Genomic DNA, 15,786 nt, shown 5'->3' with positions numbered 1-15,786 from the left:
TCTTTATAAGTGCATTATATGTTGTTTTTTATGACAATATTTACTAAATTATTATGTTTAAACAAAATGCATGTTGCACTTGAAATAGAAGAGGCCGATTACAGATGCCTGGTTATTTGTTTTAACGAGATTAGTCTTTGAGATGGACAGTTTTCATAGATAAAAGTTAAAACATCAGTTATGAAATACCTTTTGTGCAAATGTACGAGGGAGCTTAGTCAAATGAAAATGTTCTCAGACAAAAGCATTTCTCTCTTTCTATCATGTTCCTCAAACAAACACATGTTGGCCTCAAACATGTTTCAACAACGATTGCTTTAGCCAAACAGCCATTGCAGAAGAATATGCACTACTTTCGCACATTTTCTAGTATGTTTACAGATTTTTTTAAAAAAGCATTCAGTTTTGAAGAATGTGTCAGATGTTTTGTTTTTTTTTCTTTTGACAAAAGACGGAAATCTGTCTTACTCTGAAGATGAGTTTCTTTGTGTTGAGATGGCGAGCCATCAGCAGTGAGAAGCTGTACCATTGTTCTTCAGACAAGGAGCAGAAGGTCTTTAAGATGGCCGCATCGGTCTCATTCGTTTTCAAGGCTGCTGCGGAGTTGCAATGACGCAAGTTGACAAACCAGGACAGGATCTGTTTGAAAAGCATTACGAGAGTATGGAATCAGTAAATACAGGCAACAGAAACACATGAGAAAAGTATGTTGTGCAAAAAATATGCTTTATTTGGTAAATGGGCTTCCAAAACCCTGTGCTAGTGTGACAACCTGGTGGGTGAGATTTATCCTCTATTTAGTGAAAACGTAATGTAGTATGTGAGGGGAAAAAATCAATCCTACTGCTCTGAAAGCTTGGAAAGAACAGTGGGCAATAAGGCATAGATGCTGAGACAATGGTGGAATAGTAAAACAGACTGTTCTTCAAGTTGGCCATTATGGAAATACATTTGGTCCAATTAAAGGGATGTAGGTCAGCTACTGTACAAGCAGATCTAGTGTTGTTATTTCACCTGTGTAGCGTGCAGACAATGTGTTACCAGCAGCTGATAAACTCTTTTAAGATTTTTTTTGCACACTTTTTTCAACATAATCTGCAGTGAACTGACTGGCATAGATTTTAAGAGGAAAGCAATTAATTCCACTAAATCATGTCTGCTTTGGACAATGCCCCATGCACATTGGCCAGCCACTTATTGATTTTGATTAGGCCTGCAATTCTGTATCCATTGTCCAATAACGTTAACAATGTATGTAAAGATGTCCCTAGCTCACCATTAAATTGTTGTTTGGTAGCATGGTTTCCATCAGGAGGTGGAGAGCAGCTGGGTCAAAATCCATGTGTTGCTGAACATCCAAAAGGAAGGCCGTTTTATTATTCAGCAACTCACCGACCGTCACCACTCCTGGGAAATAGTGACCCAAGAGCAAGTTGACCAGTGTATTTTTTTTATATTATGACATTGATACAGTGGATTGGTTGTTTTTTTTATATATACAATATACACATATAGTTTCACTTCTATAATGGTGGAAATCCTACAAAAACATAATTGCATTTTTTCTTTTAGCTGTATTTTTCATTGAATTCTTTAAGTAGTTGTGTTGTAAACTATTCCTCAACGTAATACCATATCTTGATTGCATTTCCTGGTTAGGTGGAACAGCTGCCTCACGGTGTATTCCGAGATAGCTTTTATTATATTGAATTAGCAATTCCAAATAACTGATTATACAAAAGAAACACATTTAAAAAGAGCTGCACCTGGCTGTTGTTTTGGCAGAAAAGACAGCACTATTGACATTAACTGTTTTCTCAGCCAGAAGCACACAATGAAGGACACACTGGTTCATGTTCACTCGAGCAACAATCACAGACAAAGTGACAGTGGAGAAATTGGCTGCTGTAGTAAGTTATCATTGTTAGACAATGCAGCAACAAGCAAAGCAGTGCATCAGAAAGACACAAGTGAGCGACAGGTGAGCTGAAATGAGTCTGTTGCCGTGGAAACAAGTGTTGTGGTTTTGTTTTTCTCTACAAATATAACACACTAGGAATCATACTTTTCAGTAGAAAAGTAACCACAACCAGGAATCAGAATTTTTAACTGTTCAAGCACTTAAATCACAATTAACTGTTTTTTTTCTTTCCAAAATTGACACATGTAATTTTGTTTTACAAATGGATAATTACTATATAATTGTGAATATACATAAACTATTATGCTTTCTGTTGTGTCTGCCCCTTTCCTTACTCATAGTTAGCTAGCTAAGAAATGACTTAAAAAAGCACAAAAAGCACCAGTGAGCAGTACAATCTGCATGGTGAAAAAAAGCAAAAATTAGAAAAATATCTGACAGATCTACTATACAACTGTGTGGTAGAGGTGCTGAAATGTAAAATATTATAGAGTGAAATACAGCAACTGTTATAATGAAGAGCAACGTTTCACCTGGAGAGGTGGTGTTAATGTTGAAAGACCTCAGGCCGCTGCTGTTAAAGCCCAACTCTTGATTCAAGACAGAGGACCTGTAAACACATGCAGACAGACACAAACAGATAAATGCACTTAAATCAAGGAATACAATAAATATAAACCTGTATAGCAATAAAACAAATAGCTGCCAGGCCACCTGCAGGCCAAATGGGCTGAGGTAGAAGAAAAGACAGCAAGAGTACCTGTCAGATTTCTCCACAGACTTCAATACTCTCACATCCTAGTTTGTGAGTTCTATAACAGCCCGGAACACGATTTACCAAATCATACAAAAGGCATAAAAGAGATAACAAACCTAGACAATGGAGAGCGCAGCGTTCTCCGTACAAAGTGCTACTAATTGCTGTAAAAAAAAAAAAACATGAAAGAAAAATGTTTAAGTAGGAAGACAATGCCGTACCAGTTTGACTGTATATTGTAGGCTTGAGGGTCTCCGATGACAGCCTGGAAGATGGCATCGGTCAGAAAGGTCGTGTTCATCATCAAACTCTCAACTAAGATCTGCAGGCTGGGTTGAATAGTTTGACACAGCTGGCCGGGCTCAATGGAGAGGGTCCCTATCAGCAGACGCACAGACTCCGTTTCCTCCAAGGTGCACACCTACAATAAATCAATAACACAAGCACCAAGTAAGTTTCTGACCAAATCTCAAGATCAAACAATAGCAACACAGATTGGTTGGTTGGACATACAGTACTTTGGACAGGAATATATTACTATATGGTTTATTTGAGGACTTTAAGGTGAGGGGTTAGAGCCTGTCAAAAATCTGTCTCACTGTGACTGAAAGCTAATCCAACTAAAGAATTTGATTGGGTAGTTTACTATGATTCTGTCTTTTAAGCTTTCCTTTCAGGGCTGAGCAAAACATTGACGACTTGTAATTTATGAGTTAGAGCTGTTTTTTGGCACAGGCAAAACATATCTTTTGGTATTTAATGAAAAACCATAACACTGTCAACATGCAAAAAGACATTTTATTTGCACTGTTATCATTATCTAATAAGTTGTGTTTTTGTTGTGTGGCTTATTTATGTCCATGTTATTTTAGCTATATCTTTGTCCAATTTGACCACTTTTCAAACAACAGGATCATAACTACAAAAAGTATAGGTGGACTCAAGTCAAAAGAAAGTCTCAAGTCTTTGTGCTAAAGTTCAAGCCATTAGAGTCCTAAACATATTCATAGAGTAATATTGTGCTCTTCAGCGAGTGTAATGAAAAAGAGAGTAACTGACGCCAACTGGAGGTCAGTAACCTAACGTTAGTTTCTCATGTTTTTCTCCTGCAACTTGATTGGATGTTGTCGGATAAGTACCAACAAAATAAATCTGGGGAATTGTCAACTTGTTGTGAATGAATAGCATTATCGTGATTTCCACACAGAGAAATCTTCTACCCAAACAAATCAATAAAGGATTTCTCAAAAAGTAAATGAAACCAAAATCTGACACTTTTGGAGTTACCTCTAGTTTTACATGACATACTTGAACTTTAATCTTTTGACTTGGGGAAAGTTACATATTTTCAAGTTACAAGTCATTGGTGTCCAAGTCAAGCTGCAAGTAATTTATTTGATTTTGTCAAGTCAAATATAAAGTCTTCACATTTGAGACTCAAGTCTACACTTCCGCAACATAAAATGACCATCCTAATAACACCATGTCCATCATAGGCATCCACAGTACATATGAGTGGATTTAAAGCAATATGTTGTACAAGTTTTGCAGTATACCAAAGTGCATGTACATCTAAGTAAAATGACTAAGTAGTTTCCAGACATTCATAATAACTATTTTTCCTATTTGGATGAATGTTGCATTTGTGCAGAGACCTTCGATGTCAGGTTGCCAAGTTTCTCTGTGAATTGCCGGTCCATCATGTTGATCTGAAGCAGCTCAGCGGCTGTTTGAATGGTCTCTTGTATGAGCATCAGGTTCTCTTTGAAGGGAGGCAGAGAGTTAACAAGAGAGGGAAAATGAGGGTAAGAGAGAGGTTATTAGAGTTAGACAGCAAAATGGAAAAGTAAAGGAAAAAGAAAGCAATACGGTCTGTAAGGTGACAGAATAACATGACATCCCACTGGGTTTCATTACGACTCGCACCATTACGGGGCAGCGTCATCAGCCAGCAAGCAGCAAATGATGTACTTAAAGTAAAGCCCTGTGCGGGACTGATGGGGCCAGAAGGGCGAGTAGTCCTAGCTGCTGTCGTGCATTAAAACACATCTGACAAGCCCAAAGAAAGGCAACACCTCAGGCAGCAAGATGTGATGACAGAATATTTAATTAGGCCAAAATTAGACAATGGTGATGTTTAATCTCAGGGTGCTCAACACCTAGAGGCCTTTGCAATTACAACAGTTCACTCTGTGAATGTGTGTGTGCGTGTGTGTGTGTGTGTGTGTGTGTGTGTGTGTAAGACATAGGAGTGGGGTTGCAGAGAAGTGAAGCGGCTTCAGCTGCTTACAAAGTAATTCTATGCACTAAAAACATTATCACACGAGCACAGACGCCAATTAAAAGGAGGTCATAGATGTCCACTTGTGTGAGTGCGAGGGGAGACGTTTAGCGCGGGCGGACAGGATAAGTGATTGAATTCTACTTTGCTAATGAGATTTAGAAAGGTGCTGAGTGGCTTTCTGCTGGAGAAGGGCCATATGGCCTTGGGCTCTTTGGGAGCTCAAGCTAAGCTGATGTGAAGTCTTATTCCTCATATCTCCAAAATGAATTATGCCGCACGATAATCATGTGTACAATAACTACAGCATTAACAAAAAGTTCATGCTCTTCCAATGGTGCCCTAATAGCCATGAAGGTCAGAGTAAGGGGGTGGCACTCTTCCATCCTCTGTGACTTATTAATCGCACAGGCTGGCAGACTATGCTTATACATACATACTGTCACATTAAGTATGTAAACACAAGCTGCAGCGCCAGTGTGAGCTCTGCATTACAACAGCACTTATGCACGAGTGGGAGAGAATTCACTGTGGAGTTAGTCGGTAAATTAATTTGAAGAAACTAAAAGGATAAAGCATCATTGGGGGTTTCTCCATTTAACTAATGAGTAAACATGTCTCATTGTTGATACATTTATAAATCTGCCCCTTGGTCAAAGAGGCCTCTAACTGTCCAGACTGATTCAGCGAGACAGAAGATCTGAACCGTTAAGTTACCTTGAGGTTCACGGGAAAGTGCTCTGGTGATATTTTTCAGCTCTGAGGAGAACGGAAAGCCACCGGGAAGCATATCGGAGACATTTGTCAGAAGATCCATTGATGACCTGGGAAAGATTAAACAAAGACGGTTTATGAAACATGGGCCAATAGAGCACCATAATGGTGACAAGCAGTTGTTTTTAGATGCTGGGGTAATTTCATACCTGAAGCGAGATTCTGAATGTGCGCAGCAAAATAAGGCAAAACAAACTTCTTATTCCTAAAGCAGTGTGCAAATAAGACTTACATCTGAATCGCCCCAGGGAGAGTGAAGAAGGAGAGCAGTCCAAGAGCAGCATCAATGGTCTCTTCCCGATTGGCGTTCCAGCCCCACGGCATGTCACTTGTAGCTCCCTTCACCACAACACTCATATCAGGGTTGGCAAAGAGCGTGTGGACTGTATCCATCATTTCTGTAGCGGTAGCAGGGACGGAGATGGCTTTGAACATTGCAGGGTAGTCGATATATAACAGGTCTACGAAGTCATCCATGGGGTCCCTCGCCTCACGTCTGTGTCGGATCCTGTGTGTTGTTGTTTGGTTACCGGCTGTCATTCCCTGCTGAAACACACTTGGACGGTAGTCCATGGGGTTCAGAAGACCACTGGTGCTAACCAACTGCCTCAGCATTGCAATTATGTTTCCAGCTAGGTCTTGAAACAGCTCCATGTTTGCTGGCATGTCCACACACATCTGGGTAAGAACAGGGAAAAGAGGCCTGAGGATGTCATACACTTTGGGCAGAGCCTGAGTCAGCAGATCAAGCCCAACTGCTTCAGTGGAGCCCAACCATGCAGACAACGCAGCCGCCTTCTGCACAATCACACTTGAGTCGTTGGACGCCAGAAATTGCTCCAAGGTTTGGTAAACCTCAGGCACATTCCCAAATATCTTCATGTCAATCACCAGTTTTCCCACTTCCCTTATCATGTCGGTAAGAGATGCTTCATTGAGTCCGGAAAACATTTCCCATGTCATGTCGTCTGTTGTGATGTTTGCAGAGGAGAGGAAGATCATTGCTGCCTTTTCAAAGAGGTCCTGGGCGGAGCAGTTGACTTGAATGAGCTGGTAGTTGTCCAGGATATGGCTCAGTGATTTTTCTATAGCTTCAACGTAAGGCTGGATGAACGGGGCCACATTCACCAGCTCATCTGAGAGCATTTTGAAGGAAGACAAACTGAAGGTGAGAGGAGACGTTTTAAGAATGTCAAGTTAATTCTGTGTCATGATTCAGTGTCATTTCGTAAAACATGCAAATATGAATAGAACAGAAATGAGATGATTGTAAAACCTTGTAACCACTTCTATGGATAATTGACTGGTTTAAATGAACTTCCCAAACTTTTTTCCTCAACTTGCTTTATACTTATTCAAATAGTTTTCTTATTTCTTTCTTGACAATAGACTGTGGAGTCTTTCCATTGTGATCAATGATCTACAACTCATGTCGTCAGACTTGATGTTTTCCCCGTGATATGAAAATTGTGATCCTTGTCGCCATGCTTGGCTCATTATCGCAGCTGACATAATGGGAAATCAATTTTCAAAAGATGTCTCAGCTAGGTGAATCATGGTTAGGCTGCTATCTGTGCAGGCCTGCCTGTTTTTAGGCAGAATCATGTTAAATTAATCAAGTTGAATGCAAATGTGATCGCTCCAATTCCTTGTGCAATTGGGTATGAATCAAGTTGGTCTGACTGGTTCATTGTCGAGGATTTTGTAACTGCACATGGTGAGGTGAGTTCATCCATGTAGTGAGTCTGTGTCTATGATTCTGTGTAGAGATGCAATGACTCTTGACAGAATATAATGGACATTTCTACAGTCAGATAAAATATTGTTGATCAGAATGATCGGTGGATTTTGTTTCATTGCTGGACTGTATTTTGATATGATTACATAATTTCTCATAACCATTGGTGTCAGTGTGGTTTGGTCTGTCTGATATACAAAGCCTACAGGTTAGTGAAAAAATTGGGAACAAAAGTATGCTCTAGTGGATTTTTTTGATACAAAAATAAGCATTTGCTCTTTTATTCTAACGCACTGATGCAACAAATTGTTTTTAGAGTCTACAGGGTTCATTTAATGGGATGTCTCATCCATGATCACTTAATGGATCTGGGACACCAGATTCACAACAAATAATCTTTTCTATGTTTTTTTTTTCTGATGGATCCTGTTAAGCATTGGAAATAATGACCGGAGTGAAGTGCACATCTTGTCAGCAATGACATAATCTTATTCTGGCTGTAAATAGTCACCTATTTTGCGACTGCATGTCTTGGAGCTGCTTGTACCAGTGAAGCTGTGCCTCTGGGCTCAGAGGCTGGCTTGCAAGCTTAGAGAGCTGGCTGAAGAAAGCTGCAATGAGCTGCTCTGACACAAGTGTGCTGTTAATGCTGACTTGGTAGAGGGATTGTACAGTCCTGACAATCCGGGCAGATGTGGCATTCACAGTCATTGCTCCCACACCCATGTCCTGCAGAGGAAACATATAGCAGAGACAGACTGTTAGCAATGTGGCCGTTTTCTCTGTGTATCAACACTGCCCCCAAGTGGTGAAACTGTTCATTTTAGGTAAAGACATCTTCAGCACACATTTTACTATTTCAGTTTGGTTTATGAGACAAACACAGATTATAATATTCCTTTATTAAATGAGTTTGTTTGCATTTAATTTGCCATGCATTACTTACACTCATGTTCATGTGTGCACAGACAGACTGGGCTGCAGCATAGGCCTCAAAAACCGGCTGCAGGCTGATGTTGCACCACATAGCCATGGCGCTGTGGCTTAACCCTGCTGCCTCTCTCACTGGCTCCCAGGGCTTGAGAACTTCACTGCACGGCAATGTGCCATTAGCCTAAAGGAAACATTATCAATGTCTTATCAGGTTTCATGTGTATTGTTCAGAGAAACCAGTTCAGTTTTCAGTACAGGCACGGAAAAAAACAAAATGTTGGCGAGACAAAAGGTAAAGGCACAATGGAAATATTATGATCTCTCTGTTCATAGAGTTCACTAAAAAGCGAAGAAAAGGGTAGAAGTCTCACGCAGGTATCACAGCTTCTCACAGACTGACATACCAAGTATCCACCCATACATGTTGTACGCATACACAATAAGTTTGTACCAACACTGAGTCAGCCAGTTAGAATTTGTACCATGTCAGAAATCTCTAATACATTGCAGTGAGATTCATACTGATATACAGCCATGACAAGAATTACCACTTTAATAGTGTTTTGCTACACTACATTATCTTTTATTATAATATGGATTAGAGTCCATCTGATGCTGCTTTTTTGGACCGATAATGAGAAAAATATGTACTGTGGCCGGATAATACTATTCACCAAGAACATGACAGTAACTTGAATAAGAATTTCTGACCAATTTAAAGAAACAGTTTGACATTTGACAAGTATTTTTTAAAAATATTTTTGTTTTTTGCTTTCTTGCTCAGAGACGAGCAGGTTGGTGTCTTTGCTGTAAATAAATAATTACTTAATAGTCACTTTTGGAGCACTGTTTAGCGATGGCATTTTATTTTATCACATTGCATTATAAATAAGAAAATATCTACTTGCCAATGGCTCTAGTTTGAGGAAGCATGTGTGACAAAATATGACAAGGTTTAAAATATCAGATTAACCTTTTATCAGTGTCCAAAGCAACACTTTGTTCAGAACTAAGGTATTGTTGATTGCAAGAATGCATGGAGAGTTATACACTTGTACAGCAGCCCACTTTTAACCCATGGATCCCTCCTCTGGGCTTCAATACCCAACGCACTATAAGCAACCTCATCACCGACAATGCTTTTCAATATGACAAATATTAATAACAAACTTTTAGTGTGTCCTCATAGGACACACTAACCTGGCCACAAACGAAATGCTAGCAAATGACGGCGACGAAACAGAACACAGAGACAGAGAATGTGAAAAGTATATCCCGGGGAGAACAGTAGCAGCCTAACCTGCTCAGCTGCTTGCACCGTGTGTTCAATCGCAAGCGGCATTCTTTCCGAGACCTCGGAGAAGTTAAAATGACTGGAGTTCACAGACAGTGCAATTTCACTGATCAGATTCACCACAGGCACCTGAAGGCGTAGAATCATCCCTGGGAGGAAGAAAGGACATAAATGGCAAAACAAGAAAGGGCAATATAGATAACATGATGGGCTATTTTTATGAAATGGTATAGGAGACATTTTTTGCGAGGTATGTTCCATAGTGGGAAAGTTTGCTTTTTTTTAGGCAACAGTGATAATTCTGGTTAACTTGTCTGTTCTTGTACTGGCTGTAAAAAAAGAAGAAGTAAGACAATAGCTTTGCCGTTCAGTATTCTCCTTACCGTTCTGTGCTTGCATGCTGTTTACCATAGTTCCTATGATTTTCTCAAACAGTAGGATAACAGATGGGACACTGTCCCATTGCTCTGTCCCTTGCAGGGTTGACAGTAGGGCATGTAGTATCTCTTCAAGTCTGTGACAACATACACGGCATATGGTTTTAGGGTAATCACAGAAGCAACTGAATCAACATTGGTATATATTATTACATTAAAAACTATATAATTTCTCACAAAATATACAAGACATGCAATATAATATCAACTTCCTGCTTGACAAACTTCAAGTAATTACTGGTTTGGTTTGTTTTACATTAGAAGTGGTAATTAAATGTACTTATGCCACGTGTCTTGGTCTGCCTTCCCAGTCATCACTTGCTCCAGGACTGGAGCAAGATATGCAAATCCCTCCAAAGATGGAGCAGTTGAATTTGAGCCTGGGCCTCCCACAACAATTGGCCAAAGCATGTTCAAGAGTTTGCCCATCTGAAAGCAAAAAAAGAGGGAAATTTAGGGTGAAAGATTATGTTTTTGTTCAACTGTCCATGATAATGATAAATTAGGTTTTTCAAAACCCTCATACTTGCTTGTAGAAGTGTGTGGTTTGGAACTGGATGATAGCCAATAGTTTCATACAGAAGCCATTGAAACTTGCATTTGACAGTGTTTTCATCCTTACCTTGCCAAAAAGTTTGGGCAAATCTTCGACTGAGGCACTCTCAAACGACTCCCAAAGACTCATGTTGCCTGAAATTACAAGAAACATTGTTCACAAAGTTGACCTTAATCTCAATGCAAACATATAAAAATAATCTCCAATGTGAACCTGAGAGCGAAGCGCCTCATTCTTACTGACAACATAAACATTGTATTACTTTGATTTAAAGCTCTTGAGCTGTCTGGCATCGGTGCTTAAATATTGAAGTACACAATGCACCTCCACACCATCAGAGTTCATCGAGATTTAACACCTACTACAGTGACACGGAAATGCTGACTTGCCTTGGCCAGACTCCAAAATGAAGTGAGTGATGTGAATGAGGACGGAGACGTAGGCCTGGGCTGTGCTGTTTGGCGGTAGGAAGCTCTGGACTGTTTTCATCTCCTCCAGAATCCTTAAGAAACACATACATAAATAATTTGACTCATCAGAAGGTCATCATGTTAAATCCAATCAATCAAAGGATTACAGAAGTGCATGCACTTCATCCTTCTGTTTGTTTTCATGCATCTATCTGGACTTTTGGTTGTTAATCACGTTTATCCACCGAGGGGAATGCAACATGAATACAATGAATTTACATTCAAGGTGGAGCCTGTAATTTTGGAGAAAGATTTTTGATATTTTAACCCACAAAAAAAAAGCATGTACCAGATGCACCGCCACTCTCGCTCCCACTGCCTTACTCATAATACATCCAAAGCCTTTCCCCTGTACTTGCTGGAATGGTGTTGGGTGGCATTGTTTGTTTTCTATTTAAAAAGCCAGGACTGTGTATGAATACCAGATTCATTTTTTAGCCTGATCAGAATGAACTGCTCGCCGACCGTGAGATGATAGACTCTACTTTTAACTAGCACCTTGAATACCAAGGACAGCAACTTCACCTCGTTCACACAGATGAAAAATGCTGTCTAAAATATCCTATTCAACTCTTTTCCCTTATAACAAATACATACTTGAACCTGCAAAACTGTTTTTGTGTTAATGGATGTTCATTTTCATGTTTTTTTAATTTGGTCCAAAGAAGTTTCAAGTAAATAGCAGAATTACTCACAACTTATTCCAGCCCTCTGGTCCACTGGTCCTGGAGATGCTCTCAAAATATGTGGTAGCTACTTTGAGTCCATAAAGCATGTATTCAGCAAACATTTCAGGGAATATTTGTTGGATTATGCTCTCAGCCCGCTTAAGGATGATGAGGGAGATGTTACGTGATGAGGCAAAACTTATATCTGGTTGGACAATGAGCTTAAGTGAGTCCTGCACAACTTCTAGGATGTTCTGCTGTACAGATGGCGGCAGGGGGCATGTGGCTTCGGTCAGAATCTGCATAGCACTTTGGACGGCTTCCAAGATGGCAGCTAGGAAGTGGTCACTCTGCAGGCCACCTGGTTTCTCTGCCACGGTGAGGGCTTTACTCAGGGACTTGGTGATATTGCCTATGACGGAGAGGTAGGCCTGTTGATCATCATCGAGAACAGCAGCAATCGTGCCCAGTAGGTGCTGGATGTCTGTCACAGGGGTGGAAACATTTATGATGGTGTTTCCCCATTGGAGCATACTACTGAGGATCGGCTGGACAGTTGGTTGTTTCATCCACTTCTCTATTAGGTCGAGGTATAGCTCAACTTGGAGCTCAGCAGCATGATGAATGGTTGTGTTTTGTAACGACTGGTTTGCACCTGGGACGTTATTCTGAGCCTTTAGATGGGCCATTATGAGTTTAAATTGACGCCGTAGAAGCTCAATTGTTGTCCGACCAATTTTAATAACCCCTGAACCATCTAATGGATATTCAAGGTTGTTGATCAGGAACTCGATCTGCTCGCTTAAAAACAAAGAGAAATCCACATTTGCCAACTGCAATGTCACTTGCATTTGTGTGAGGTAGTAAAAGGGAGTGAGAAGCTCTGAGATGGAGCTTGCGCTGGTGACATTTTCGAGCCTTTTCAAGTACCATTCCACAATATTTAGATATTCTTTCTGAGCATAAAACGGGTCCATCAGTGAGGTGTGGTTCAAATTGTTAAATGGTTCAGTGTTGGCAACCAGTTGTATGAGACCCTCTATCACTGTGATTTCCTTCATGATCTCTGGTGTGTTCAGCTGGTTCAGCTGGAGGTTCATCTTGATATTGGCCAGGGTGCTGTTCAGTGAGTGTGTGAGAGCCATGTTAGGATTGGAGCTGAAGTTAACTTGAACGACATCACTGACATTGACAATTAATGGGATGAGGGAGAGGATTGCTGTCTCATTACGGAGAGCAGGTAGGTGTTTCAGGAAACTGCTGACACCATTTATCAATCCCATAACACACTCTGCTGTCATCATCGGGTTACTCTGTTGTTCGTAACACTGGCGGACATTGATAATCTCCATTACATTTATCATCATGTCGTTTATGTTGGCAGCTCCAGCTAGTGCAGCAATGTCGTTCAGCTCCTCAAGGGTGAGGTTTGCCTGTCGCAGAGCATTCTGGACATCAGATACAGTAACAATTGGTGTAGCCGTGACCAATCTGATGAAATGAAGAATCTGCTTGAATGTTTTTACAGAGGCAACATCGTTAGACAGGAGGAGTGAGAAGAACGTGGATGTAATTTCCTCATATTCCTGTCCTTTCAAAACAGAGTTGGTCGCAGCTAATTTGATGGTTACATTACCATTGGCTGAGAGCATCATGTCTAATATCTGATCCAGGAATGGGAACAGTTCTGAGATCCCAGCCAAACAGTCTTTGGCTACTGCACATTCTGTCATCTGATTCTGCAGAGATTTGAAATCCTGGAGAAAGCGGACAGCCTTCTGTTGGGACTCAGGTGGTAGGAATGCAACAAATCGCTCTGCAATGATGTTCTGAGCAGCATCTGGTCCAGCCCGAGACAGGTTCTGAAGGCCTTCTGGGCTCAAAAGGTTGAGCATGTCCCTGACAATCAGGTGGAGGTCCGTGACTTGGGTTGGGCTAACCTGCCCATTTGGTAAGAGAACAGTTTGGATTTTTTGCAGACTAAACAGAGACATCACACATTCTTGAAGCTGGCGTAGGTACCCAAGTATGATGTTAGTTGGGTCACCATTTGGTGAATCTATCACTTCCCTCAGTAGCTCCATGGCACTAAGGATGGCTTCTGCAAGGCCTGCTGAGGTCTGGTTGGTGAAAGGCTGGATGGCTTCTCTGAGTTGAGCCACTTTGTCAGGTAGGAAGTATTGTGAATAGGTAAGCAGAGTGTGTCCCATGATGTGGGAGAGAGACATGGTGAGGTTACCTTCCAAGGAGAAAATCTTCATTATCAACCACTCAAGTTCCGGCATCGTTGGGTCCGTCTCATTGAAGGTAAAAATGGGCTGGTTGAGCCTGCCGAGCTTTGAGGCAACATTAAGCACTGCAGACACATTCAGGGGACCGTCACTAAAGAGCAGAGGCAGCAGTGGTCTCAGACCTGTGGATAGTAACAGGTTACCGATGAGGGGAAGCATGACATCAGGGTTAGTGATGTTTTGGTCAGGCAGCTTGGAGATCGTGTTGACAAAGCCATCCAGGTTTTGCATTAGGTGTATCAGGTAGGCAGAGAGTGCATCGCCACCTTGGATTCCTTTTAAATATGATCCTGCCAAATGTCTATAGATGTCCCCGTATACATGCTGCAACAGATTCACAGTTCCTTTGAGACCACTACAGAGAAAAGAGATGAGTGACAAAATATCAGAATTTTTGGAATTGCGATGAGTAACGTTGGGAAAAACAGTAACAACAATAAATAATACTTCTTCTTGTGTGATGTTGAATTCTGTATTTGTGCAAAAAGGCTGCCCATTTTATCATATTAGAAATTAGTTTATGGTAATCATTAAATTAAAGGAATGTTTTGACATATACTCGGTCCTTTTAGTTTGTTAGTTGAGAATACCCATATTATACATTTTCATATCGCCCACTGCTTTTTAAAATACTAAGGATGAGTCAAATGCAGAGAATACCTTTTCCCACTATGAGACTAATAAAAGGGACTATTTATATTTCTATTTAATATCATCCAAACTCAATTAACTAAATCATATTAACAAATGAAAGTCAGTAAGAGAACATGAAATGTAATTCCAGAGCATATGTAATACATGCATTGTGTCCATGTTCAAAAAGAATTCATTCATTCATTCAAACTAACAAGTACAAGCACTTACTTCACCAGAGCGTCTTGGTTCGGTGACGCCAGAGCCTGAGTCATAGCTTGAACAAACTGAGGCCATTTCAAACCAGTATCGCAATGAATGGCTGAGTCGTTGATGTTAATAGAACCTGAAATGTGAGATAAACATGTATACTTACTTGAATTGGTTGTGTTTTTTTCTACTGTGTTAAATACATCATAATTTTGGGTCAATTTATTTTGGCACTAAAATTATACATAAACATATATTTAGGGCCGCATGTTTGCTTGAGCTTTAGTGCAAAGCACCACATAAATCCAATTTGTTATATAAATAGATGTTTTTGGTTTACAAAGAAAAATGCAAAATTTAACAGAAACAGGTTTCTTGAAAATAAATAATAATAGAAAGTCCCTTTTGTGCGTGTGATGACAATGCTGACAAGCTCTTGTAAAGAATAAGAAAAAAACTATTGCATGCTAATTAACTGCACCATGGCACATGGGCAAATATGTGTATTAGTCTTCATATGATAATAATATACAATTCTGAATGTGCTGATTTAAAACTCTTTTAGCCATCATTTGCACCCTGTTGCCTTGATGTATGCATTTGATAGTAAAGATAAAACATAAGTTGTACTCACAGTTTGCCGGCGGAGTTGTGACATCGGGCCTGTAGTTCAAAATCCAGTAAAGCATGTGGAAATAGTTCTTTACCATGGGCCACAGTTGAGTCTTCTCAAGCTTTTCACCAGAACTCACCATGAACAAGGAAACCCTACAAGCAAAGTACAACACTGTTGAGACTGGCAGCATGAAATTAGACATTGTGG

General features: G+C 40.3%; 1 protein-coding gene across 1 annotated transcript in view; it reads right to left on the bottom strand.

Moving 5' to 3' along the window:
* abca12 (ATP-binding cassette, sub-family A (ABC1), member 12) overlaps positions 1-15,786 on the bottom strand; it is a 56,351-nt gene that overhangs the window by 30,404 nt on the left and 10,161 nt on the right. The window contains exons 17-33 of the mRNA XM_068573041.1: positions 15,598-15,731; positions 14,985-15,099; positions 11,857-14,475; positions 11,081-11,193; positions 10,758-10,825; positions 10,416-10,564; positions 10,082-10,212; positions 9,705-9,847; positions 8,418-8,585; positions 7,983-8,200; positions 5,966-6,895; positions 5,677-5,783; positions 4,334-4,440; positions 2,900-3,099; positions 2,455-2,531; positions 1,277-1,404; positions 469-639 (exon numbers count right to left, since the gene is read on the bottom strand). Coding sequence (XP_068429142.1) covers positions 469-639; positions 1,277-1,404; positions 2,455-2,531; positions 2,900-3,099; positions 4,334-4,440; positions 5,677-5,783; positions 5,966-6,895; positions 7,983-8,200; positions 8,418-8,585; positions 9,705-9,847; positions 10,082-10,212; positions 10,416-10,564; positions 10,758-10,825; positions 11,081-11,193; positions 11,857-14,475; positions 14,985-15,099; positions 15,598-15,731 — 5,578 coding nt within the window. The remainder of the gene's footprint in view (positions 1-468; positions 640-1,276; positions 1,405-2,454; positions 2,532-2,899; positions 3,100-4,333; positions 4,441-5,676; positions 5,784-5,965; positions 6,896-7,982; positions 8,201-8,417; positions 8,586-9,704; positions 9,848-10,081; positions 10,213-10,415; positions 10,565-10,757; positions 10,826-11,080; positions 11,194-11,856; positions 14,476-14,984; positions 15,100-15,597; positions 15,732-15,786) is intronic.

This window comes from Clinocottus analis, unplaced genomic scaffold, assembly GCF_023055335.1.
Source record: "Clinocottus analis isolate CAN_PGR_092001 unplaced genomic scaffold, fCliAna1.0.p SCAF_12, whole genome shotgun sequence".
In the NCBI taxonomy this organism is placed as follows: Eukaryota; Metazoa; Chordata; class Actinopteri; order Perciformes; family Cottidae; genus Clinocottus; species Clinocottus analis.
This window is presented reverse-complemented; position numbering and strand designations above follow the sequence as displayed.